The sequence below is a fragment of the Globicephala melas genome, chromosome 1 (genome assembly GCF_963455315.2).
Source record: "Globicephala melas chromosome 1, mGloMel1.2, whole genome shotgun sequence".
Classification (NCBI taxonomy): Eukaryota; Metazoa; Chordata; class Mammalia; order Artiodactyla; family Delphinidae; genus Globicephala; species Globicephala melas.
The window spans coordinates 127,501,255-127,527,626 of NC_083314.1; the positions used below are offsets into that span (position 1 = coordinate 127,501,255).

A 26,372-nucleotide genomic window follows, 5' to 3' on the forward strand; every position below is an offset into this window, starting at 1 on the left:
TGGTCCGGTGGTTAACACTCTGCGCTTCCACTGCAGGGGGCACAGGTTTGATCCCTGGTTAGGGACGTTCCACATGCTGTGTGGTGCAGCCAAATAAATAAATAAATAAATAAATAAATAAATAAATAGTAGTCATGTAACCTACAGGAAGGCAAGAAAAAGAAAAATATATGAAAAAAGACAACAAGCAAAAAAACAAAAAATGAAACAGCAGACTTAAGTCTTAAGTATATAAATAATTCCATTAAGTATAAATAGTCTAAATAAAACATTTAAAAGATATAGATTGGAAAAACAGATTAAAGAAACATGACTCTACTACATGCTATCTTCAAGAAACCCTTCAAATATGATATTGGCAAGTTGAAAGTGAAAGGATGGAAAAAGATATATCATGCAAACATTAATCAAATGATAACAGGACTAGCTATATTAATATTAGATAAAGTAGATTTCAGAGCAAAGAAAACTACCGGGGTGCGGGGGGGCATTATATAATGATAAAGGAGTCAATCCATGAAGAAGAATAGCAATCTTAAATGTGTATACCAAACAACAGAGCTGCAGGATAAGTGAAGCAAAATCTGAAAGAAATGAAAGGAAAAATAGATTTTCAATTATAGTGAGAGTCTTCAGCACCCTTCTCTCAACAGATGATACAACAACTTGAACGAAAATCAGCAAGGATATTATAGAACATCTCTACAACACCATAAACCAAAGCACCTAATTGGCATTTATAGAACAGTTTACCCAACATCAGCAGAATACACATATTTTTCAAGTACTCATGGAACATATACCAAGATAGGCCATATCCTGGGCTATAAAACAAACCTTAATAATTGAAAAACAATCACAGTAGAATCCAACTAGAAATTAATAATAGAAAGATAACGAGACTCTCCAGTTTGTGATATTTTGTTATGCACTCTTCTAAATAATTTATAGGTCAATGGTGAAATCTCAAGGGAAAATAATATATTGAGCTGGATGAAAGTAAAATTACAAATATCAAAATTTGTATAATATAGCTAAAGTCATGCTGAGAGGGAAATTCAATAGCACTAAATGCATACATTACGAAAAGAGAAGTCTTAAATCAATAATCTAAGCTCCTACTTCAAGAAGTTAGAAGAACATATAAACCCAAAGCAAGCAGAAGGAAGGAAATAATAAAGAGTAGAAATAAATGAAAGAGATAACAGAATAAATAGAGAAAGTCAGTGATGCAAAGAGCTGGTCCTTTGAAAAGAGTGATAAAATCAACACATCTGTAGCAAGACAGATAAAAAACAGAGAATGAAACAGGATAGCATGACAGATCCTGCAGAAATCAAAAGGGGATAGTAAGTGTAATAATGAATGAAAGGGAAAAAAAAGGCATTCAGAGTAGAAAAAGGAAGAAATAAAATCTTCTCTATTTGCAAATGACACGATTCTATGAGTTGAATCCCAAAGGTTCTAGAAACAAACTAGAGTTAATGCATTCTGCAAGATGGCAGGATAAAAGTTAAACATACAAGAATCAGTAATATTTCTGTATATTAGCATTGAACACACTGACACCAAAACTAAATATTTTTTATGATTGCAAAAAAAAGGAAATAGATGTAAATTTAACAAAACATTTACAGTACTTGTATGCAGAAAATTATACAACACTGATGAAAGAAATAAAAGAAGATCTAAACAAAAGTAGAGACATACGATGCGCATGGATTGGAAGATTCAACATAGGAAAGATGTTAATTCTTCCCAAAGAGATACATGGGTTTAACACAATTCTTATCACAATCCCAGCCATATTTTTTTTGTAGATTGAGAAAAGATTATTTTAAAATTTACATGGGATGGCAAAGAAACTAGAATATCTATATTTTCGAGGGCTGCATAACAGAATACCACAAACTGTGAGTGGCTTAAACAATAGAAATTTATTGTCTCAGTTCTGGAGATTAGAAATCTGAGATCAGGGTGTCAGCTGGGTTAGCTCCTTCTGCAGGCTATGAGAGGAAATCTGTTTCATGGCCCTCCTCTAACTTCTGGTGATGTTTTTTGGCTTGTAGAAGCATCACTCCACAATCTTTGCCTTCATCTTCACATGGTGTCCTTTTCCTGTACGTGTGTCTTCGAATTTCCCCTTTTTGTAAGGACACTAGCCATTGGGTTAGGGACCACTCTAATGATTCTTAATTTGATTACTTCTGCAAAGACCCTGTCTCAAAAAACAGTCACATTCTTAGGTTCTGGGGGTTAGGACTGGAATAGATCTTTTTGGAGGGGAAAGAATTTGACTCAGAACAAGAGCCAAAACAACTTTGAAAAAGAATGAGTGTGAGTAATCAGTCTACTCCATTTCAATATTTACTGTATAGCTATAGTAATCAAGACTGTATGGTATTGGTTGAGATATAAACATATAAGTCAACATAAGAAAAGAGAATTCAAACATAGATCCTTATAAATATGCTCAACTTATTTTTGATAAAGGTACAAAAGTAGTTCAGTGGAGGAAAGATAGCCTTTTCAACAAATGATGCTGGAGCAATTAGACATGCAAAGGTAAAAAAATGAAACTCCACCTTAATCCTACAGCTTATACAAGAATTAACTGAAAATGAATCATAGACTTAAATTTAAAAGTAAAATAAAACAATAAAACTTAGGAAATAAATGTAGAAGAAATTCTTAGGGATCTAGGTTTAAGCAAAGAGTTCTTAGACTTCACACCACAGCATGACCCATAAGAGAAAAAAAATCAATGAATTGGACTTCTTCAAAAGTAAAAAAGCTCTGCTCTGTGAAAGACCCAGTTAAGAGTAAAAAAACCACAAGAATGCTTAAAACTCATCAGTAACAAAATAAACAAGCCAGTTAGAAAAGAGCAAAAGACACAAAAAGACATTTCACATAAGAGGATATATAAATGGAAAATAAGCACAAAAACAGTGTTGAGAATCATTAGCCATTAGGGAAGTGCAAATTAAAACCACAGTGAGATATCATTATATACACCTAACAGAATGGCTAAAATAAAACATGGTGACAACTCCAAATGTTTGTGCAGATGTGGAAAAACTGGATTGCTCATACATTGCTGGTGGTTATGTAACATGGTACAGCCACCCTGGAAAACGTTTTAGCCATTTCTTAAAAAACAAACAAACAACTAACCACCCAGCTTCCATGGGATCAGTCAGTTGCACTCCTAGGCATTTATCCCAGAAAAATAAAGATATGTTCACACAAAAACCTGTATACAAAAATAAGTTTGTAATAGCCTCAGGCTAGAAATAACCCAGCTGCTCGGTGCAGATTCTCTTCATCTCTTCCACTCTGTTTGTTATTGATGTTCATACCGTTAAGTCTGCTGGACACTTTTCTGTTATCTGACTTAACCTCTCAAGATTTCATTCTTTTTGTGGAGTCCTTGTCCCAGTGAAAGCTGGTAGTTTCTCTTCAGATTTCCTCCCACTTTTTGGATAGAGTTCTCTCTTGATCTTCTTCCTGCCTCTCTGACTGCTCCTTCTGGAGCACATCCCTCCTATTACTTTTGTCACCCTACATTATATTCTCATTACATCTGCCTAAACTTAAGCCAGAACATGTTACTGCTATGCTCACAACCATCCACTGGCTTTCCATCTCATCCAGAGTAGAAGCCGCAGACTTTTTCTTGACCTAAACCCCGCTTGATCTGGCTGCCTATATCTTCTCAAACCTCATCTTCTGCTAATCTTTCCCGTACTCATTTGGCTGTAGCCACACTGATCTCCTAGCTGTTCCCAGAATAAACCATACACTTTCATTTTAGGGCTTTTTTACTTATTCCCTCTACTTGGAATTTCCTTCCTCTAGGCAACTGTGTAGTTATCTCAGGTGTTTGCTGAAAGGCCACTTTATTGAGGTTTTCCTTTGAACCCTAATCAAGAACTCTTACCCTCAACACTGAAACTCCCTATCCCCCTACTTGCTTTATTTTTGCCTACATACTTAGTCACAATTATTTTTTACCTATTTGTGGTTTGTATCTCCCAACCAGAATGTAATCTCCATAAATGCATGATTTGTTTTCTACTGTTTCCTGGTGTATATTCCAATGCCTAGAACAGGGGTCATCAAGGTCATCAAACTTCTTCTGAAAGATAGTAAATATTTTAGACTTTACAGGCCATATGGTTTCTGTCACAACTATTCAACTCTTGTTGGAGAATGAAAACAGCCATAGAGAATAAGTAAACCACATATTCCAATAAAACTTTACTCTGGACAGTGAAGTTTGAATTTCATGTAATTTTATCTGCGTGAAACATTATTCTTTGTGTTTTTTAAAAAACTACTAAATTATGTAAAATGTTTTCTTAGCCCACAGGCCTTACAAAAAAAGGCCAGGCAACAGGCCTTACTTAGTTCGCTGACCTCTGAATTAGAACAGCATCTTTACTTAATAAGCACAAATGAATGATCTTTTCCACCAGAAATAACTGGAAACTCTGTAATCCTTATGTTGATTTCTTTAAGTTTTTTTTTTTTTTTTTTTAAATGAGAATATTACTTTCTGCAATAGAATACTAGGCTTGTAACAGTCAGCCTTAGTTTATGGCATGCCTTTATCCTAGGCATTCAACTTAGCTTTCACAGAATCATTTCAGAGTTTTAAGTAACCTTTAGAGTTTATTTTGTAGATGAAATCCTTGAGCCTCATAAATTAAATGATTTGTAGGAATCAGAATCTAGGTTTTATAATTTGTGTTCTTTCCAGTAAATCGTATTAGGAATAAAACTGCAGAGTGATTAAAGTATTTGGCCATTTTTGATGTCACATTTCACTCATAATTTCAGCTAGAAATGTATTTTATTTAGAAGAATATTAGGCTGTGGTGGTATGATATTACTCCAATTCTGATGAGATTATTTTTATACCATATATTAAAGTGATGGATTGTTTTTTAGTGTTTTAAAACAAAAAAGGATGAATGTATTTCATTTGTATTAAATGAAAAAAAAATCAGCTCAGATTCAGAGTATATACACTACAATCTGAAGAAAAGATATCAGAATGCAAAAAGTACAAATGTAGCCATCCCTTTGCCCCAAGAAAAAATAGTCTAGTGGAATCTGCCATCATAGTGCTAAGACTGGGAAGCAGTGGGACCTTGAGTTTTTGATGTAATTCTTGATGCTTTGGTGTCTGTCTCTCCTCACAAGTAGCCAAACTCTTCCTGCAGACACCCATACTCAATATTAGATGTATATTAGGATTTGTCTGGTCCTTGAATAACACTTTTTTACATTTTAAGGAGTATAGATATCTCTAATAGTATTTCATAGTCTATAAATAGGTTACCATTTCATTTTACAGTGTTATCATTGATTGTCCTCTCTAGATATACCCGTGTTTCCTACGATCACAGCCACTGTGACTTTTCAGGAGTTTCGATATGATGAATTTGATGGCTCCATTTTTACCATACCTGAAGACTACAAGGAAGACCCAAGCCGTTTTCCTGATCTTTAACTGACACAGAAAATGATGCCATTCAACCAAGGAAAGCTAGAGAATGCAGAGACCCCAGAAGTGAATTCAAATAGAAGGGACAAATGTTTTCATTGAAGAAAAGGGAATTATGTTGGATCGACACATCAGTGATATGATATAATGAAATGGGCCTCTAATAAGAATTCCAGCAAGTTTCCTGATGTGCCATTTTCAGTCTTTTTAAAAATATACATATTATAAGTGTAATAGTTTGACAGCTTAATGACCCCAAGTCCTTCTTATGTAAAACAGCTATGAGTGCTGTGATTTGTTTTTAAAAATTTTTACACTTCTTGTTGAAATATATATGCATATAAATATATCTATATCTATATCTAAAACACTCCTGGACCATTAACATAAATTAAATGTCTTAAGAGATATGAAGCCCTTTTAAACTTGTCATCTTATATTCAAGGTGACCTTTATAAATATTCCTTCAAGCTTTGTTTTCATAAAATGTAAAGTATGTAACATTATGTATAGTTCAGTAATTTGAATGTTTGTTCAATATAATGAACTAGAAGGAATGCAGTTTTCTGTAGCTGAATGAACCAAATGGTAACCATTAAACAATTGCATTTATATGTTGCAATACACTTCAGAAGGAGCATTCTCTCTGCAGGGAATAAGGTACCTCCTTTAGCACCTTAGTGCAATTCATTGTGGTGCTATTTGTTTTTACCTGAATTCTTTCTTCAATGGAAAATGTTTGTTAATAATCTTCCTTTCATAGAAACTTTTTTTTTTCTAAACTTGAGTTTAAAAGTCCTTTTTGTGTTCATGATGAGCATGCTTAAAGATATTCTTCTTCCAAATCTGAGCACTTTAAAAAAATTCCAAATTTTTAAACTTGCTTCCTAATAAGTGCACATCATTCTGATTATTTTGTTTTTAGTGGAATATGGATGCATTTGTGTCAGTTTTAAAAACAATCCACATATTTTGGGCATCCCTACATATTTAATGCTTTCAAAATAAGGTAAAAACATTTTATATGCTAATAGAATATATTTGTTACAAGTTAAATTCCAGAAACGTACACAAGATTGGTAATTCCTACTGTTTATTTTTTTAAGTAAGTCACAAGAAAATATTTATTGATTTTAATTATCTCCAAAGTGTTAAAATCATGCATTATTCATTTTTGCACATAAAAATTTTTCATACTTATTCCAAGATGGTTTGAAGGTCCAACAATGACAATAAATTAGGGAGAATAATGTATAACAGTCATAAAATGTTATGTTGTATTAAAGAGCTTAGCTAAGGAAATGTTTTTTAAATGTATCTTGAAAAATGTGTCAGAATGCATCTGTCAAGTTTTTTAGAGTGACCAGTAACTTTTTTCAGGATTTTAAATAATTTGAATGAGTTTAGAGACCTTTATTGAAGAGATGGCTTAAAAATCCGAAGCATCAACCATAAGAAAAATTTTGTAATAAACATCTTTAAAGCTGCATCTTCCATGCTGGTACATACTACATTGCATATGTTGACATTTTATTAAATACATTTTATAATGGAGAAAAATAATCATAGTTAAAAATTCAAAGACCAGTTTCTACCTTACGTGGGTCTGTTGAATTTTGTGGAAAGGGTGGGTAAACCCAGACTAGTTTTGTTAAATAGAAGTTGATCCCTATTATTTTGGGAATGTTTGTTGGACTTAGAGATTCTATTATCCTGTCACTGATTATATGAGGTTTGAGATACTGAAAGGCAATGATCACTGTTGCTTTTAGGCTCCCTTGCTTTGTGGGAATATGGTATACTTTCAAGAATATACTGCAGACTTTTTTTGTAATTCATTGGGGAAAAAACATGGTAAATTGCAGCTTGGGATTTATCAATTTCCTAAAAGCTGTGACTGTTTTGCTGGGATACACTGGAGGTAGGAAGACTACTGAAAACTTTTGCACTTGAATTTTGTTTTTAACTTTTTCTTTCATAAAGAATAGTACAGATTATCCATTCCAAAATGTCTTTTATCTGATCACAAAGGACAAGCAAATGTCAGTATCTCTTATGATGGTAAAAATAGGAGTTATTTAATGCAAATAAACTTTTCACAGTATTAGACTTTTCAAAATGTGCCTTTTAATCCAGCTAATGAATGAAGCTATATGCCGTGTTTCAAGTAAGTAGATAAAAACGCTATATATTTTGATACTCTTACGTGGTAATCTAGATTTTGTAATGTAGGTTCATAAAATTCTCTTTGCCTTCCATTTGTGACTGAAAAAATTGTTTAAAATTGGGGGGCTATAAAATGGTTACCTTAAATGGCCGTTTAGAAATGTTCAGTATATCCTGCCACCAGTATGGTTTCAAAAGAATATAGGATTCTTTAAGAAAATTCCCTAGTTTGCCTGTCTAGACATTCATGTACAGAAAATTATCAAGCTTCATAAAAAGGGAGGCATAAAGCTGATGCTCTGATTATTGTGAGTATAGCTACATACAATTGTCTAGACACAAACACATTTCAGAGAAGCTGATAGCCAACAGAAGCTGAAAAAACTATTCAGTTTTTCTCCTGTTTAGAACTGGTATTGAGCCCCACTCACACTAATAAAAATGTGTTTTCATAGTGTTATTCATGCACAGCTTATCATTCACATCTTGGGGAAGGGTGGTGAATAATGAGTGCTTAAGTGAAATTTCTCCCTAGTTTTCACTAAGCCTAAAGCAGACAAAGAGCTTGTTTCGAGGCCACAAAAGGACTAAAGAAAATACTGAGTTGCTTTTGCTCTTAACTTTTATTTGTCACAATATGGTTGAGAAACAGTTGTAGAAAACAGGGTGAGTTCAAAGTCCTACTTGTAGTATGCTAGCCTCTGAAACTGAGCAAATTACTTAGTATGGACACACTATGCCTGTGCTTAACTCCAGCAAAAGGTATCTTAACTGTGTTTTCCAAAATTAACAAAATGAATCCTTACCAAAGTTGCTATACTTGGGAACTTTCAAAGACAACTGACAGTGAAACCTAGATAAATGGACAGGAGGTATTAAATCACTTGTAAAGACATTAAAACTAAACTCAGTAAAAGCCCATCCTTTGTATATTATGAATGAGCAAAAACTGCTTTTGTAAAGCATTTTATATCAGAAATCTGGGCCAATAGTATCTTAGAATGCCATCTAAAAATGTCATAGAATGCCATCTAAAAATGTCATCTCAGTAGCGTGCACACACACACACACACACATATATTTTTTTGTGGTACACGGGCCTCTCACTGTTGTGGCCTCTCCTGTTGTGGAGCACAGGCTCCGGACGCGCAGGCTCAGCGGCCATGGCTCACAGGCCCAGCCGCTCTGCGGTATGTGGGATCTTCCTGGACCGGGGCACGAACCCTTGTCCCCTGCATCGGCAGGCAGACTCCCAACCACTGCGCCACCAGGGAAGCCCAATAGCACACTTTTCAGATCATGTGATTATCCTTGTAGTACTACCTAGTGATGAACTTTAAAAAAACTGTTACAGCTCATTTTAGGAATAGTACTTCTGGCCATAATGGCACATGTGGTACATGGAATTAGAATTTTCCTTTTGCCACAGCACCTAAAAAAACTGAAGGAAATTTCCTGTGTTTTAAAGAAAGGTATTTGGCAATCATTCCTGAATTTGCTCATGTTTTGCAGGTGAAAATAATTAGCCTAAAGCAGAAACTGTGTAGTATAAAAACACAAAAATAAGACGCACCTGTACCTCCCATAGAATTCTTGGTCACTGAAGAAGGCTGACAGTGACTGGCGGGGATATTTAAGTAATGAACATGGGTAGCGTAGGAATTCTGAAGAAGTGAAGCAGAAATTATGTAGTTCATACACGTTGTGGCTTATCTGCTTGGTCCTGCAGTTTCAGCCCATTCTTGTGGGTTCCAGCTTATGGTTCCAACTTATTCTTACCCCTCTCAACTATCCTTCTTTTCTTGACTGCCTGTGGGCTTTAGTCTTCAGCATCAGATGCACAGCATAGACAACTTTGAGACTATTAAACCAACTCCCACAATTAAGGTCAAATCTCTGTCAACAAATCTTTTTGGGTCATTTGGCTCCCTGGATTGAATGCTGACTGATTGATAAGAACAAAATTACATGATGCTAACCTACAGGATGCTTGTCTTCCTTAACTTGATATTTAACGCCTACTATAAACTTTAAGTATATTCTTAAGAATATTCCCACTAGCAAAGAATTAGCATGGTTCACACGTTATTTTGCTGAAGAATGTCTTTATGAATTTTACATATACTTTGATATTATAAAGTGAAAATGGGAAAATAAAACTAAGTAAAACAGACTCAAAATCAACAACTCCAGAATTAGTCTCATTTAAAAACTACCTCTGCTAATAAACACTTAGTAACATATTCTGATGCTCTTTGAAAGTATCAGTAGAGTTTCCATATTTAAACACAACTACATGTATTTGATTAGAGAAAATATTTTAGATAGGAGTGAAATGCACTAGCTAGATTTGAGACAAAAGGAACAGAAATCACAATTCCAGTTTAAAAGATGTCTGTCGATCTTCAAACAGCACAGACCACTTAATCTGGTGCCCAAGTGAAGAAAGTGGTATTGTTTTGCCAGAGGAAAAGTAGGCTTGTACAGGCTATATGACACTAAGAGCAGAACATCAGTTTTAAGATGCAACTCCAAGGTGAATGTAAAATTAGTTTTCACTGTTCTAGTAGAAGCCCAGTTTGTCTTTCTTCCCTAAATAACTAATATTCTTCTACCTTCCACATAGAATCACTACCAGGGAGCTTATTATCCAAAACCTATATTCACAAAAATGTAAAGGGAAATATAGCCATATCTGCACGCAATTTATCTTAGTGCTTTTGCTAAAACGTTACCCCAAACTGAATTTTCATATAGTTTTGAAAAGCTCCATAATTAAATAGCAGGTACCATTTACTGACCCAGGCACACAGGGCTACATTTTTTTCTACCAACTACTTTACAAGGTAGATATCACTCCCATTTTACAGACAGGAAAATGAAGGTAGGAAACACAGCTCTCCCCAGCTGTAAATGAAGCTGAAATTCATGACTGGGCTCTTAAATAGCTACTACCTCATTCACTCATGAAGAATTTAAGCAAATAAATAGCACAAACATTTTTCTAACAAAACCACTTTTATTTTTTAATCATTTTCACTACCAAATACAGAACAAAATTCAGTGTGGAGGCAGTGTTCACTTGATTTCGACTGGTTATGTGTTAAAGGCTTCTGTCCCGTGCAACCCTACCTTTGTGCATAAATGTTCACTGAAAAATAACCTAAGTATAGACTCCCTTCACGACAGCATCTTAAGTCAGTGGTACTATTTTAAAGCCCAAAATTTCTTAATCCCTTTTTAGAAATCAGCATACTATATATTCAAAGACTACAAGTGAGGGAATAAAATTTGAGTAATATTAGGCTTAACCAAGTGAAACCGCCAATATCTTACTTGTTTTTGACTTACAAAACCGACAATATCATATGGTTCAATCTTTAAATGTTTTTCTACTAAATTTTTTTGTAAGTTTAAAGAATGTCATTTGCGTTCAACTTCGTGTTTAAAAATGCAGTGATTTTTAGGACCATTACTAGAATGTCTTACTACAGACAAAATTCCCTTCCATAAAATCTTTAAAAAGTTCCTACAAACTGTAAAAACAATGCTGGCTTATCTATACGGCATTTCAATTCTAAAAGTTAAAAAAAAAAAATTATACTCCAATTTGGATAAAAGCTACAATTTCGGCTCATTTCCCCCTTAATCCCAGCCACTCAAACACTACTCATTTCATAAATGAATAAATATACTATTTAGTATTGTACAGTAGATACATACCATTGAGTTTCTATACTATTCCAGAAAAGTATGTTTATATTCACCAAAAATATAAATTTACTAGATATAGGTGGGATCATTTATCCTAAAGTTCATTGCTTTACTCAACCCAAGTCCTACACCCAAAATATAAGAAAGAAAATTACACTTAGAAAAAGACTGTTTTAGATAGAAATTAAACTAATTCTGACAATTCTAATGGCAACTAATCACTACAGTGATGGATTCCATCTTACTACTATATTAAAATATGTGGACTGAAAGGAAAAAGAACTTGATATGTAAAATGAATGAGGTAAATGCCATACATTCAACAACGTAAATAAATACAAATACAGTTTTACAGGAACATAAACATAAGTTTAAGGGTTTTATTATCAAAGTCTTGTAAAACAATTTCAGAAACTGTACATCAACATGGCACAGACTGTAGCCTACTTTTGTTTTTACTGCACAAAAGTGAAGCTTGGAAACTCCTGTAAGAAAACAGTTGCCTAACTACTTTGCATTTAACATGGAATCACTGTGTGCATAAGATTACTACTGCAGTAACAGTAACACAAAATTTATTGGTTTTATACAACTTGAGATCAAATAAAAAGTACATTATCAAGTAGATCTGTCTTATTTTTAAAAGCATATGAAGGTCAATTTAAAATGCACTATCCCCCTTTTCCAACAACGAGATTAAAACAAATTAATAAAAGAGTGGACAATTGAAAATCAGGACAAGAGATAACTTTCTTTTACAGATGGACTTCAGGATAGGCAGATAACTTTCACTGATGCAGATGTTCAATAAATTATTTTAGGAAAAAAAATTCCCAAACACCTTATGAAAAAGTATACAACTCTACTCCAAAATATGCTATTTACTTACTGCCAAAGACAGTTTCATTGAAATCTTGTTTCTGTAATTAAAGCCTAATTATAGCCATCAAAAAAGGTTAGTGCATATATAACCCTTCAAAGTTAAACAAAAGCCACAAAAATTTAGCCACAAGGCTTAAAGGATTATCTATTTCAAATGCTCATTTCCAGATGTAACTATAAGAATGTTAATTTGTCATGTCAACAAACAAGACCATAAGTAGATCCATCATGTTGGAGGATTTGAATGACATTTAGGATATTCCTGCCACAATTAACATGCAATCAGTGCATTCCCTACATGGCTCTATTACGGCAATGAATCAAATTCTAGAAATACTATAAGTGAACTTAATAAAGGAGATCATACAACATAAACAATCCATGCCTGCTGTAGATGCATGCAGCTTTTCATTTTTGTTATGAAGCAGCACCAGAATAGTAAAACTGCTTGTTTACTCAATCAGATTTCAACCTGTCAATAACTGGTTACCCATGTATCATTTTTCTAAAAGCTTTTGGATGTAAATAACAAATATCAACATCAAGAGCTTTATAACCATTTATGACTCAGAGCTGTATACATCTAGATTTGAGATGAACAAATACAGCATTAAGGAATCACACAGAGGAATGACACTGATGCACGTATACAGTTGGATTCCCACAGAGGCAATATTCAGTCACTCATATCCATGTCTTCTTCATGATGATCATCGCCATTCACTTTGGATTCTCTTAGTGAGTCACCAGTTCCCTTTTCCACAGAACACTCTTTTGCTTTAGGAGAAGCTGGCTCTGTCAGTTTCTTCTCCTCTTTCTTCTCTTTCTCGCTGTCATACCCCTGCTCCTCTTCATCATAGTCCCGTGTAACCTGCTTTGCCAAGGAAAATAATAAAAGTAAACGTCTTCACAGGAAAATCACTTCTTTAAAGTACCAGCATCACCCAAAACACCAAAATAAATTAGTTTGTAAACATACTTTTACATCTTTATCACTCTCTGATTTTCTTTCCCGTTCCTTTTCCTTATCTTTACTTTTCTTCTTCTTGCTTGTGGATCGTTCTCTTTCATCTCTGCTTCTTTCCTTGTCTTTATCTTTCTTCTTCTCCTTTTTATGTCTAGGATGACAGTAAAATGCTGACAAGATGCTTGAAACGAACTGCTCAAGAACTTTCACCATTAATTAAATAGGAGTAAGTTTAAACTTGTTTTAGATGGCAAACTTGACAACCCAAGTTCACTTGCTATAAAGAGGACAGCAAAGATCCAATTTCAAGTCACTGGATACAAGCTGTATATAAGTAATATAGGGAAGAAGACTATAACTTGATTACAGATCGAAAATGCCCAATCCTAAACAGTGTTTATTATAACACAGCCTCAAGTCATGAAGAGAGTGTATCAGCACATTCTTAAGCATTTTAATTCCTGAAAAGGAAGAAAAACTCTAGTACAGTTCCTGAAAAACAGGATAGATTTAATAAAAGATTAATATTCTTACCTCCTAGGTGATGGTGAGCGAGACAATTTTCTTTTGGGAGACCTAGGCTTTTTAGGAGATCTTGTGCCACTTCTGCTTCTTCGTCGTCGTCTCTCTCTAGAACCACAAATGTGCAAACTAGACTTTAAAATACAGTATTATCCAAAAAATGCAGACACATCATAGCAGATGTGTCTATGATGGAGCTCCACTAGAAAGAGGATTCTGACAACGAAAGACCTATTTTCAAATACTGTTCTGAGCCTAAGAAACAAATGAATACTAAAAAACTGCAATTCTTTTTTTTGTAAACTATGTGCCTTTCCTTTAATGTCCTCAAGAAAACCCTAATTTTAGCAATACTTCTTAAAGACATTATGTCATCAAAACACTAGAAATGTTAAACTTGGGGAAAAACTGATTAACAAAAGTTCTAACTCAAGGAAAAACAGTCTGAAGTAAATTATTATTTATGGAATCAGTTTTAGATTCATTCAGTGGCCAAAACGTGTATAGGATAATATGCTGTGTTACGGAAGGCAGTTGCTAATAAAATCCAAAATTACTTCTAAATCACTAGGTAAAAACCAGAAAACCAGAGTTAGTGGTAACACAGATCAAACTGACTTCCTGTTGTCTAGCAAACCATGCCCAATTCACGCCCTGCTTTGAGCAATTAGCTTTTTAAGGTGTACCTCTCCTCTTTCAATTTTGACTTAAAAAAAATTCTGTGTCTACAACACAAACAGATGGGAAGGAAAGTCCTACCCTATTCTTGGACTGGAAGAATCAATATTGTTAAAATGACCATACTACCCAAGGCAATCTAGATATTCAATGCAATCTTTATCAAAATACCAATGGCATTTTCGTAGAACTAGAATAATTTTAAAATTTGTATGGAAACACAAAAGACCCTGAATAGTCAAAACAATCTTGATAAAGAAAAACAGAGATGGAGGAATCATACTCTATGTCTTCAGACTGTACTACCAAGCTACAGCAATCAAAACTATGGTACTGGCACAAAAACAGACACACAGATCAATGGAACAGCATAGAGAGTCCAGAAATAAACCCACACACTTATGGTCAATTAATCTATGACAAAGGAGGCAAGAATATACAATGGAGTAAAGACAGTCCCTTTAGTAAGTGGTGCTGGGAAAACTGGACAGCTACATGCAAAAGAGGGGCAGAACATTCTCTAACACCCTATCCAAAAATAAACTCGAAATGGGTTAAAGACCTAAATGTAAGACCAGATACTATAAAACTAGGGGAAAAGTAGAAAGTGCTTTGACATAAATCACAGCAATATTTTTTTGGATCCATCTCCTCAAGTAAAGGAAATAAAAGCAAAAATGAACTAATGAGACCTAATTAAACTTACAAGCTTTTGCATAGCAAAGGAAACCATAAACAAAACAAAAAGACAACCTACAGAATAGGAGAAAATACTTCCAAACAATGAGACTGACAAGGGGTTAATCTCCAAAATATACAAACAGCTCAATATCAAAAAAACAACCCAATCAAAAAAATGGGCAGAAGACCTACACAAACATTTCTCCAAAGAATACACACAGATGGCCAACAAACACATGAAAGGATGCTCAACATCACTAGTCATTGGAGAAATGCAAATCAAAACAACTGAGGTATCTGTCACCTCACACTGGTCAGAATGGCCATCATCAAAAGGTCTAAAAATAATAAATGCTGGAGAGCATGTGGAGAAAAGGGAACCCTCCTATACTGTTGGTGGAAATGTAAATTGGTGTAGCCACTGTGGAAAACAGTAAGGACGTTTCAAAAACAACTAAAAATGGAACTACCATATGACCCAAATTCCACTCCTGGGTACACATCCAAAAAAAAACCCCACAAAAAAACAAAAGATAAAAACAAACCCACAAACAAACCAAACCCCACACAATTTTGAAAAGGTACATGCACCCCAACGTTCACAGAAGCATTTTTAACAACTGCCAAGATATGGAAGCTATGTTAAGTGTTCATCAACAGAAGAATGGATAAAGAAAATGTGCTGTATCTATACAACAGGATACTAGTAAGCTATAAAAGAATGAAATTTTGCCATTTGCAGCAACATGGATGGACATGAGGGCATTTAAGCTAAGTGCAATAAGTCAGACAGACAAAGGATTAATCTCCAAAACATACAAGCAACTCATGCAGCTCAATATCAAAAAACACAAACAACCCAATCCAAAAACGGGCAGAAGACCTAAAGAGACATTTCTCCAAAGAAGATATACAGATTGCCCAACAAACACATGAAAGAATGCTCAACATCGTTAATCATTAGAGAAATGCAAATCAAAACTATGAGATATCATCTCACACCGGTCAGAATAACCATCATCAAAAAATCTACGAACAATAAATGCTGGAGAGGGTGTGGAGAAAAGGGAACCCTCTTGCACTGTTGGTGGGAATTTAAATTGATACAGCCACTATGGAGAACAGTATAGAGGTACCTTAAAAACCTAAAGAGAATTTTTTTTTTTTTTTAGAACCATACGACCCAGCAGTCCCACTACTGGGCACATACCCTGAGAAAACCATAATTCAAAAAGAGTCATGTACCATAATGTTCACTGCAGCTCTGTTTACAATAGCCAGGTCATGGAAGCAACCTACATGTCCATCAACAGATGAATGGATAAAGAAGATGTGGCACATATATACAATGGAATATTACTCAGCCATAAAAAGGAACGAAACTGAATTATTTGTAGTGAGGTGGATGGACCTAGAGACTGTCATACAGAGTGAAGTAAGTTAGAAAGAGAAAAACAAATACCATATACTAACACATATATATGGACTCTAAAAAAAAAAAACGGTCAGGGCTTTCCTGGTGGCGCAGTGGTTGAGAGTCCGCCAGCTGATTTAGGAGACACGGGTTCGTGCCCTGGTCCCGGAAGATCCCACATGCTGCGGAGCGGCTGGGCCCATAAGCCATGGCCACTGGGCCTGCGCGTCCGAAGCCTGTGCTCCGCAACGGGAGAGGTCACAACAGTGAGGAGGCCCGCGTACCGCCAAAAAAAAAAAAGGTCAGAAGAACCTAGGGGCAAGATGGGAATAAAGATGCAGACCTACTAGAGAATGGATTTGAGGATATGGGAAGGGGGAAGGGTAAGCTGGGACAAAGTGAGAGAGTGGCATGGACATATATGCACTACCAAACGTAAAATAGCTAGCTAGTGGGAAGCAGCCGCATAGCACAGGGAGATCAGCTCGGTGCTTTGTGACCACCTAGAGGGGTGGGATAGGGAGGGTGGGAGGAAGGGAGATGCAAGAGGGAAGAGATATGGGGACATATGTATAACTGATTCACTTTGTTATAAAGCAGAAACTAACACACCGTTGTAAAGCAATTATACTCCAATAAAGTAGTTAAGAAAGAAATAGGTCAGACAGAGAAAGACAAATACTGTTATGACATAACTTATACATGGATCTAACAAATACAACAAACTAGTGAATATAACAAAAAAGAAGCAGACTCACAGATATAGAGAACAAACTAGAGGTTACCAGTGGGAAGAGGGAAGGCAGGGGGTAATATATGTGTAGAGGATTAAGAGGCACAAACTATTAGGTATAAAATAAGCTATAAGAATACATTGTACAACACAGGGAATATAGCCAATGTTTTATAATAAGTATAAACGGAGCATAATGTTTAAAAATTGTGAATCGCTATACTGTACAGCAACTAAATTAAAAACAAAAAAACAACAAACAAATCCCACCTAACGACAGCAAACTATTGGGTGTAAGACAGGCTCAAGTATGTACTGTACAACATGGGGAATACAGTCAATATTCTGTAGTAACTGTAAGGGGATAGTAACCTTTAAAAATTGTATAAAAATTTTAAAAAAATAATTAAATGAGAAAAGTTATAGGACTTTGAAGATGACCATTATATGATTCAGGCACAAACAAAATAATCAAAAAAATAATAAAGCCCTATACCTTCAGTTGTCTTCATTTCAGCTTCCAAATTAAGCTTTAAATAACAAAAACCACCTTACAAGTCATCTGTGACCCCTGTCCTGGAAGCATTACACAGAACTTTCCCTTCATCAAATATTTAAGTTTGTCACGGTTGTATACCTTACACTTTCTTGTACTGCTTTGTGTAACTAATATTCCAAATTCCTTAGAAGGAAAAGATGTTTTTTATATTGTATTTCTGTGCCCTATGATAGACTGTAGTACGGCTGCAAACAATAAAAATGTATAGAATATGCCATAATTTAAGAATGATTCAATAGTTAAATAGGATAAGATGCTTATGAATAAATCCATTAAATAAAGAAACAGGCAAACGATATGCCTCCAGTTTTTAAGGTAAGAAAATACATATTGCACATCCCATCTTTTATGCCGCTTTGCCACCTCAGACCTACTATGGCATTTCCTTGAGCACTTATATCTGGTTTAACTTTCTGTTTTAATATATTTATATGTGTCTTTTTAAAGAAAATATTCAGCACCTTGAAAAGAAACCCCATATCCTTTAGCTATCACACTCTAACCACTAATCTACTTCGTCGTTATAGATTTATCCGTTCTGGACATTTCATATGAATGAAATCATACAACATGTGGTCTTTTGTGTCTAGCTTCTTTCACCTGGCATGTTTTCAAGGCTCATGCATATTATAACATGTAACAGTACTTTGGTTCCTTTTTACTGCTGAATAATAATCTATTGTATGGAATGTACAACTGTTTACCCATGTTAGTGGATATTTGGGTTGACTTTTTGGTTTTGAATAATGCTGCCAAGAATATCCAATCCATGTACAAGTTTTTGTGCAGACATGTTTTTGTTTCTCTTGGGCATATCACTGGGAGCAAAACTGCTGTCAAAAAACTCTCCCTGTTTAATTTCTTTAGGAATTGCCAAACTGTTTTCCAATGCAGTTGCACAAGTCTACATTCTTTCTAAGACTGAGCTGTAACAGTTTTTTATATACTCTAGATACAAGTCCATTATTGGAAACATTATTTTTCTAGCACTCTGACAGTTGTCTTTATATTCTGAGTGTTCTTTGAAACAAAGTGTTTTTGTTTTTTTAATTTATTTTACTTAGTTATTTATGGCTGTGTTGGGTCTTCGTTGCTGCGTGCAGGCTTTCTCTGGTTGCGGGGAGCAGGGCCTACTCTTCGTTGCAGTGTGTGGGCTTCTCATTGCGGTGGCTTCTCTTGTTGCGGAGCATAGGCTCTAGGCACGCAGGCTTTGGTAGCCGTGGCACGTGGGCTCAGTAGTTGTGGCGCACAGGCTTAGTTGCTCCGTGGCATGTGGAATCTTCCCGGACCAGGGCTCGAACCTGTGTCCCCTGCACTAGCAGGCGGATTCTCAACCACTGCGCCACCAGGGAAGTCCTCCAAAAAAGTTTTTAGTTTTCATTATCCGCAACTTATCTATTTCTCTTTTGGTGCTTATGCTTTTTGTCATATCTAAGGAATCACTGCCAAATACAAGGTCATGAAAGTTAACTTACATATTTTCTTCTAATAGGATTTTACTTTTGGCTTGTAAGTCTTTTATCCATTTTGAGTTAATATTTATATACAATGTGAGCCTCCTAAGTGAATTTAATCAAGATTAAGAAAACAAACACTGTAGTAAAATGTGTAAACAAGATTGGAAGAAAATGATTTGCTGAGAAATTCAACAGCTTTAAATTTTGAGAGAACTAAGCCTCATCTGTGTCTGTGGTAAAAGATTTAAGGATTCTTAGCAATGCTAGGAGTCCTAACATTTGAAGGAGAATTATTTCCTTACTGTTTTAAAAAAGTACAATGACCCTTTACTTTTGCTTAATAGAAAATGAACAATGTCAACAAAATGTTACTGGGACTGACAGATACACACTACCATATATAAAATAGGTAAGTAATAAGAACCTACTGTACAGCACAAGGAACTCTAGTCACTACTCTGTAATGACTATGCCTATATGGGGAAAGAATCTAAAAAAAGAGTGGATATGTGTATATGTATAACTGATTCACTTTGCTGTACACCCTGAAACTAACACAACATTGTAAATCAACTATACTCCAATAAAATTTTTAAAATAAAAGTAAAAAACAAAAAATTGGAAGAAAATGAAATTAAGCCCTTACTACTATCATATGAATTCCATGTTAAATGTGAAAAATATATTTTCTGAGGAGAAAGTTTCCAACACTGAATTTTCACTACAGCAGGTTAAAGACAGAATTACTACTCTAAGAATGACACAAATCAGAACTTGCACTGCCTCCAATTATTTTAACAATGAACCACTATGTATGGGGAAAAAATTATTTTCAGCACTAACATGTAGATATTTTAAATATAACTTACTATGATAAAATGAATTTAACGTGATAATGCAGTATACATTAGCCATTAAAACTTAGACGTTTACGGGGAAAAAACCCACACAAACAATTCAAATTATGATGTGAAATGCATATAGCAAACATAAAAACTGACCTCTGCTGAATTCCCACACTATTTTAAATACACTCTACACCATAAAACATTAAGTGAAAAGAAAAATGAACTTTAGGTTATTCTTCACAAATTGCCTTTAAAAAAACTTCACCACGGGTTTCCCTGGTGGCGCAGTGGTTGAGAGTCCACCTGCCAATGCAGGGGACACGGGTTCGTGCCCCGGTCCAGGAAGATCCCATATGCCGTGGAACGGCTGGGCCCGTGAGCCATGGCCGCTGAGCCTGCACATCCGGAGCCTGTGCTACGCAACCGGAGAGGCCCACGTACCGCAAAAAAAAAAACCAGAAGACTTCACCACTGAAGTATGTAGCTATGTACTCGAAAACATTTCATGTTCACCGTCTATTGACAGTCTTGCAAACAAAGCTTAAAAAAATGAAAGCTTAGGAGAGGAGGAAGATAAGATGGCGGAAGAGTAAGATGCGGAGATCACCTTCCTCCCCACAGATACATCAGAAATACATCTAAACATGGAACAACTCCTACAGAACACCTACTGAACACCGGCGGAAGACCTCAGACCTCCCAAAAGGCAAGAAACTCCCCCACGTACCTGGGTAGGGAAAAAGAAAAAATAATAAACAGAGACAAAAGAATAGGGACAGGACTTGCACCAGTGGAGGGAGCTGTGAAGGTGGAAAGGTTTCCACACACCAGAAACCCCTTTGTGGGCGGAAACTGCGGGTGGCGGTGGGGGGGAGCTTCGGAGCCACGGAAAGCGCAGCAACAGGGGTGCAGAGGGCAAAGCAGAGAGATTCCTGCACAGAGGATCGGTGCCCACCAACACTCACCAGCCCGAGAGGCTTCTCTGCTCACCGGCCAGGGCGGGAAGGGCTGGGAGCTGAGACTCAGGCTTCCATGGAGCTCAGGGAGAGTACTGGCAGTAAGAAAACAGCCTGAAGAGGTTAGTGCACCACTACCTGGGAGGGACTCAGGGAAAAAGTCTGGACCTGCCAAGAGACTTTTTCTTCCCTCTTTGTTTCCTGGTGCAAGAGGAGAGGGGAGGGGATTAAGAGCACTGCTTAAAGGAGCTCCAGAGACCAGCGCGAGCCGTGGCTAACAGCGCAGACCCCAGAGACGGGCATGAGACGCTAAGGCTGCTGCTGCCGCCACCAAGAAGCCTGTGTGAGAGCACAGGTCACTGTCCACAACCCCCTTCCCGGGAGCCTGTGCAGCCCGCCACTGCCAGGGTCCGGGGATCGAGGGACAACTTCCCTGGAAGAACGCACGGTGCGCCTCAAGCTGGTGCAACGTCACGCCGGCCTCTGGCACGCCCACACTCCGTACCCCTCACTCCCCCAGGCCCGAGTGAGCCAGAGCCCCCAAATCAGCGGATCCTTTAACCCTGTCCTGTCTGAGCGAAGAAGAGACGCCCTCCGGTAACCTACACGCGGAGGTGGGCCCAAATCCAAAGCTGAACTACGGGAGCTGTGCAAACAAAGAAGAGAAAGGGAAATCTCTCCCAGCAGCCTCAGGAACAGCGGATTAAAGCTCCACAATCAACTTGATGTACCCTGCATCTGTGGAATACATGAATAGACAACGAATCATCCCAAATTGAGGAGGTGGACTTTGAAAGCAAAATTTATTTTTTTCCCCCTTTTCCTCTTTTTGTGAGTGTGTATGTGTATGCTTCTGTGTGAGGTTTTCTCTGTATAGCTTTGCTTTCACCATTTGTCCTAGGGGTCTATCTGTCTGTTTTTTTTTACTTAAAAAATTTTTTTCTTATTATTTTTTAATTTTAATGACTTTTTAATTTTACCTTATTTTATTTTAATTTCTTTTATCCTCTTTCTTTCTTTCTCCTTTTTCTCCCTTTTATTCAGAGCCGGGTGGATGAAAGGCTCTTGGTGCTGCAGCCAGGAGTCAGTGCTGTGCCTCTGAGGTAAGAGAGCCAACTTCAGGACACTGGTCCACAAGACACCTCCCAGCTCCACGTAAAATCAAACGGCAAAAATCTCCAAGAGATCTCCATCTCAACACCAACATCAGCTTCACTCAATGACCAGCAAGCTACAGTGCTGGACACCCTATGCCAAATAACTAGCAAGGCAGGAACACAGCCCCATCCATTAGCAGAGAGGTTGCCTAAAATCACAGTAAGTCCACAGACACCCCAAAACACACCACCAGACGTGGACCTGCCCACCAGAAAGACAAGATCCAGCCTCATCCACCAGAACACAGGCACTAGTCCCCTCCCCCAGGAAGCCTACACAACCCACTGAACCAACCTTAGCCACTGGAGACAGACACCAAAAACAACGGGAGCTATGAACCTGCAGCCTGCAAAAAGGAGACCCCAAACACAGTAAGATAAGCAAAATGAGAAGACAGAAAAACACATAGCAGATGAAGGAGCAAGATAAAACCCCATCAGACCTAACAAATGAAGAGGAAATAGGCAGTCTACCTGAAAAAGAATTCAGAATGATAGTAAAGATGATCCAAAATCTTGGAAACAGAATAGACAAAATGCAAGAAACATTTAACAAGGACCTAGAAGAACTAAAGATGAAACAAGCAACGATGAACAACACAATAAATGAAATTAAAAATACTCTAGAAGGGATCAACAGAAGAATAACTGAGGCAGAGGAATGGATAAGTGACCTGGAAGATAGAATAGTGGAAATAACTACTGCAGAGCAGAATAAAGAAAAAAGAATAACAAGAACTGCGGACAGTCTCAGAGACCTCTGGGACAACATTAAACACACCAACATTCGAATTATAGCGGTTCCAGAAGAAGAGAAAATGAAAGGGCCTGATAAAATATTTGAAGAGATCATAGTTGAAAACTTCCCTAATTTGGGAAAGGAAATAGTTAATCAAGTCCAGGAAGCACAGAGTCCCATACAGGATAAATCCAAGGAGAAACAGGCCAAGATACATATTAATCAAACTGTCAAAAATTAAATACAAAGAAAACATATTAAAAGCACCAAGTGAAAACCAACAAATAACACACAAGGGAATCCCCATAAGGTTAACAGCTGATCTTTCAGCAGAAACTCTGCAAGCCAGAAGGGACTGGCAGGACATATTTAAAGTGATGAAGGAGAAAAACCTACAACCAAGATTACCCAGCAAGGATCTCATTCAGATTTGATGGAGAAATTAAAACCTTTACAGACAAGCAACAGCTGAGAGAGTTCAGCACCACCAAACCAGCTCTACAACAACTGCTAAAGGATCTTCTCTAGGCAAGAAACAAAACAGAAGGAAGACACCTACAATAACAAACCCAAAACAATTAAGAAAATGGGAACAGGAACATAAATATTGATAATTACCTTAAATGTAAATGGATTAAATGCTCTCACCAAAAGACACAGACTGGCTGAATGGATATAAAAACAAGACCCATACATATGCTGTCTACAAGAAACCCACTTCAGACCTAGAGACACAAACAGATGGAAAGTAAGGGGATGGAAAAAGATATTCCATGCAAATGGAAACCAAAAGAAAGCTGGAGTAGCAATTCTCATATCATTCAAAATAGACTTTAAAATAAAGAATGTTACAAGAGACAAGGAAGGACACTATATAATGATCAAGGGATCAATCCAAGAAGAAGATATAACAATTGTAAATATTTATGCACCCAACATAGGAGCACCTCAATATATAAGGCAAATACTAACAGCCATAAAAGGGGAAATCAACAGTAACACATTCATAGTAGGGGACTTTAACACCCCACTTTCACCAATGGACAGATCATCCAAAATGAAAATAAATAAGGAAACACAAGCTTTAAATGATACATTAAACAAGATGGACTTAATTGATATTTATAGGACATTCCATCCAAAAACAACAGAATACACATTCTTCTCAAGTGCTCATGGAACACTCTCCAGGACAGATCATATCTTGGGTCACAAATCAAGCCTTGGTAAATTTAAGAAAACTGAAATTGTATCAAGTATCTTTTCCGACCACAATGCTATGAAGCTAGATATCAATTACAGGAAAAGATTTGTAAAAAATACAAACACATGGAGGCTACACAATACACTACTTAATAATGAAGTGATCACTGAAGAAATAAAAGAGGAACCCAAAAAATACCTAAAAACAAATGACAATGGGGACACGATGACCCAAAACCTATGGGATGCAGCAAAAGCAGTTCTAAGAGAGAAGTTTATAGCAATACAATCCTACCTTAAGAAACAGGAAACATCTCGAATAAACAACCTAACCTTGCACCTAAAGCAATTAGAGAAAGAACAAGAAAACCCCAAATTTAGCAGAAAGAGAGAAATCATAAAGATCAGATCAGAAATAAATGAAAAAGAAATGAAGGAAACAATAGCCAAAGATCAACAAAACTAAAAGATGGTTCTTTGAGAAGATAAACAAAATTGATAAACCATTAGCCACACTAATCAAGAAAAAAGAGAGAAGACTCAAATCAATAGAATTAGAAATGAAAAAGGAGAAGTAACAACTGACACTGCAGAAATACAAAAGATCATGAGAGACTACTACAAGCAACTCTATGCCAAAAAAAATGGACAACCTGGAAGAAATGGACAAATTCTTAGAAATGCACAACCTGCCAAGACTGAATCAGGAAGAAACAGAAAATATGAACAGACCATTCACAAGCACTGAAATTGAAACTGTGATTAAAAATCTTCCAACAAACAAAAGCCCAGGACCAGATGGCTTCACAGGCGAATTCTATCAAACATTTAGAGAAGAGCTAACACCTATCCTTCTCAAACTCTTCCAAAATATAGCAGAGAGAGAAACACTCCCAAACTCATTATACAAGGCCACCATCACCCTGATACCAAAACCAGACAAAGATGTCACAAAGAAAGAAAACTACAAGACAATATCACTGATGAACACAGATGCAAAAATCCTCAACAAAATACCAGCAAACAGAATCCAACAGCACATTAAGAGGATCATACACCCTGATCAAGTGGGGTTAATTCCAGGAATGCAAGGATTCTTCAATATAAGCAAATCAGTCAATGTGATACACCATATTAACAAATTGAAGGAGAAAAACCACATGGTCATCTCAACAGATGCAAATGAAAGCTTTTGACAAAATTCAACACCCATTTATGATAAAGACCCTCCAGGAAGTAGGTATAGAGGGAACTTTCCTCAACATAATAAAGGCCATATATGACAAACCCACAGCCAACATCATCCTCAATGGTGAAAAACTGAAACCATTTCTACTAAGATCAGGAACAAGACAAGGTTGCCCACTCTCACCACTCTTCTTCAACATAGTTTTGGATGTTTTAGCCATAGCAATCAGAGAAGAAAAAGAAGTAAAAGGAATCCAAATTAGAAAAGAAGAAGCAAAGCTGTCACTGTTAGTAGATGACATGATACTATACATAGAGAATCCTAAAGATGCTACCAGAAAACTACTAGAGCTAATCAATGAATTTGGTAAAGTAGCAGGATACAAAAGTAATGCACAGAAATCTCTGGCATTCTTATACACTAATGATGAAAAATCTGAAAGTGAAATCAAGAAAACACTCCCATTTACTATTGCAACAAAAAGAATAAAATATCTCGGAATAAACCTACCTAAGGAAACAAAAGACCTGTATGCAGAAAATTATAAGACACTGATGAAAGAAATTAAAGATGATACGAAGAGATGGAGAGATATACCATGTTCTTGGATTGGAAGAATCAACATTGTGAAAATGACTCTACTACCCAAAGTAATCTACAAATTCTATGCAGTCCCTATCAGACTACCACTGGCATTTTTCACAGAATAGAACAAAAAATTTCACAATTTGTATGGAAACACAAAAGACCCCGAGTAGCCAAAGCAATCTTGAGAACAAAAAAACGGAGCTGGAGGAATCAGGCTCCCTGACTTCAGACTATACTACAAAGCTACAGTAATCAAGGCAGTATGGTATGCGCACATAAACAGAAATATAGATCAAATGAACAAGGTAGAAAGCCCAGAGATAAACCCACGCACATATGCTCACCTTATCTTTGATAAACGAGGCAGGAATGTACAGTGGAGAAAGGACAGCCTCTTCAGTAAG

General features: G+C 36.3%; 2 protein-coding genes across 9 annotated transcripts in view; one reads left to right on the forward strand and one right to left on the reverse strand.

Moving 5' to 3' along the window:
• The window catches only part of ANKRD13C (ankyrin repeat domain 13C), an 85,481-nt gene extending 73,080 nt beyond the window's left edge, over nucleotides 1-12,401 (forward strand). The window contains exon 13 of the mRNA XM_030865939.3: nucleotides 5,391-12,401. Within this exon, the coding sequence (XP_030721799.1) occupies nucleotides 5,391-5,521 (131 nt within the window). The 3' untranslated portion in view covers nucleotides 5,522-12,401. The remainder of the gene's footprint in view (nucleotides 1-5,390) is intronic.
• SRSF11 (serine and arginine rich splicing factor 11) overlaps nucleotides 11,762-26,372 on the reverse strand; it is a 54,569-nt gene continuing 39,958 nt past the window's right edge. For 4 of the 8 annotated variants that reach the window (XM_030865920.2, XM_030865918.3, XM_030865919.3 and 1 more), the window contains 3 exons: nucleotides 13,779-13,895; nucleotides 13,257-13,395; nucleotides 11,762-13,151 (listed from right to left, as the gene is read on the reverse strand). In XM_030865920.2, the coding sequence (XP_030721780.1) occupies nucleotides 12,954-13,151; nucleotides 13,257-13,395; nucleotides 13,779-13,895 (454 nt within the window). In that variant the 3' untranslated portion in view covers nucleotides 11,762-12,953. The remainder of the gene's footprint in view (nucleotides 13,152-13,256; nucleotides 13,396-13,778; nucleotides 13,896-26,372) is intronic. The other 4 variants (XM_030865926.2, XM_030865925.2, XM_060304352.1 and 1 more) reach the window with 3 other exon arrangements.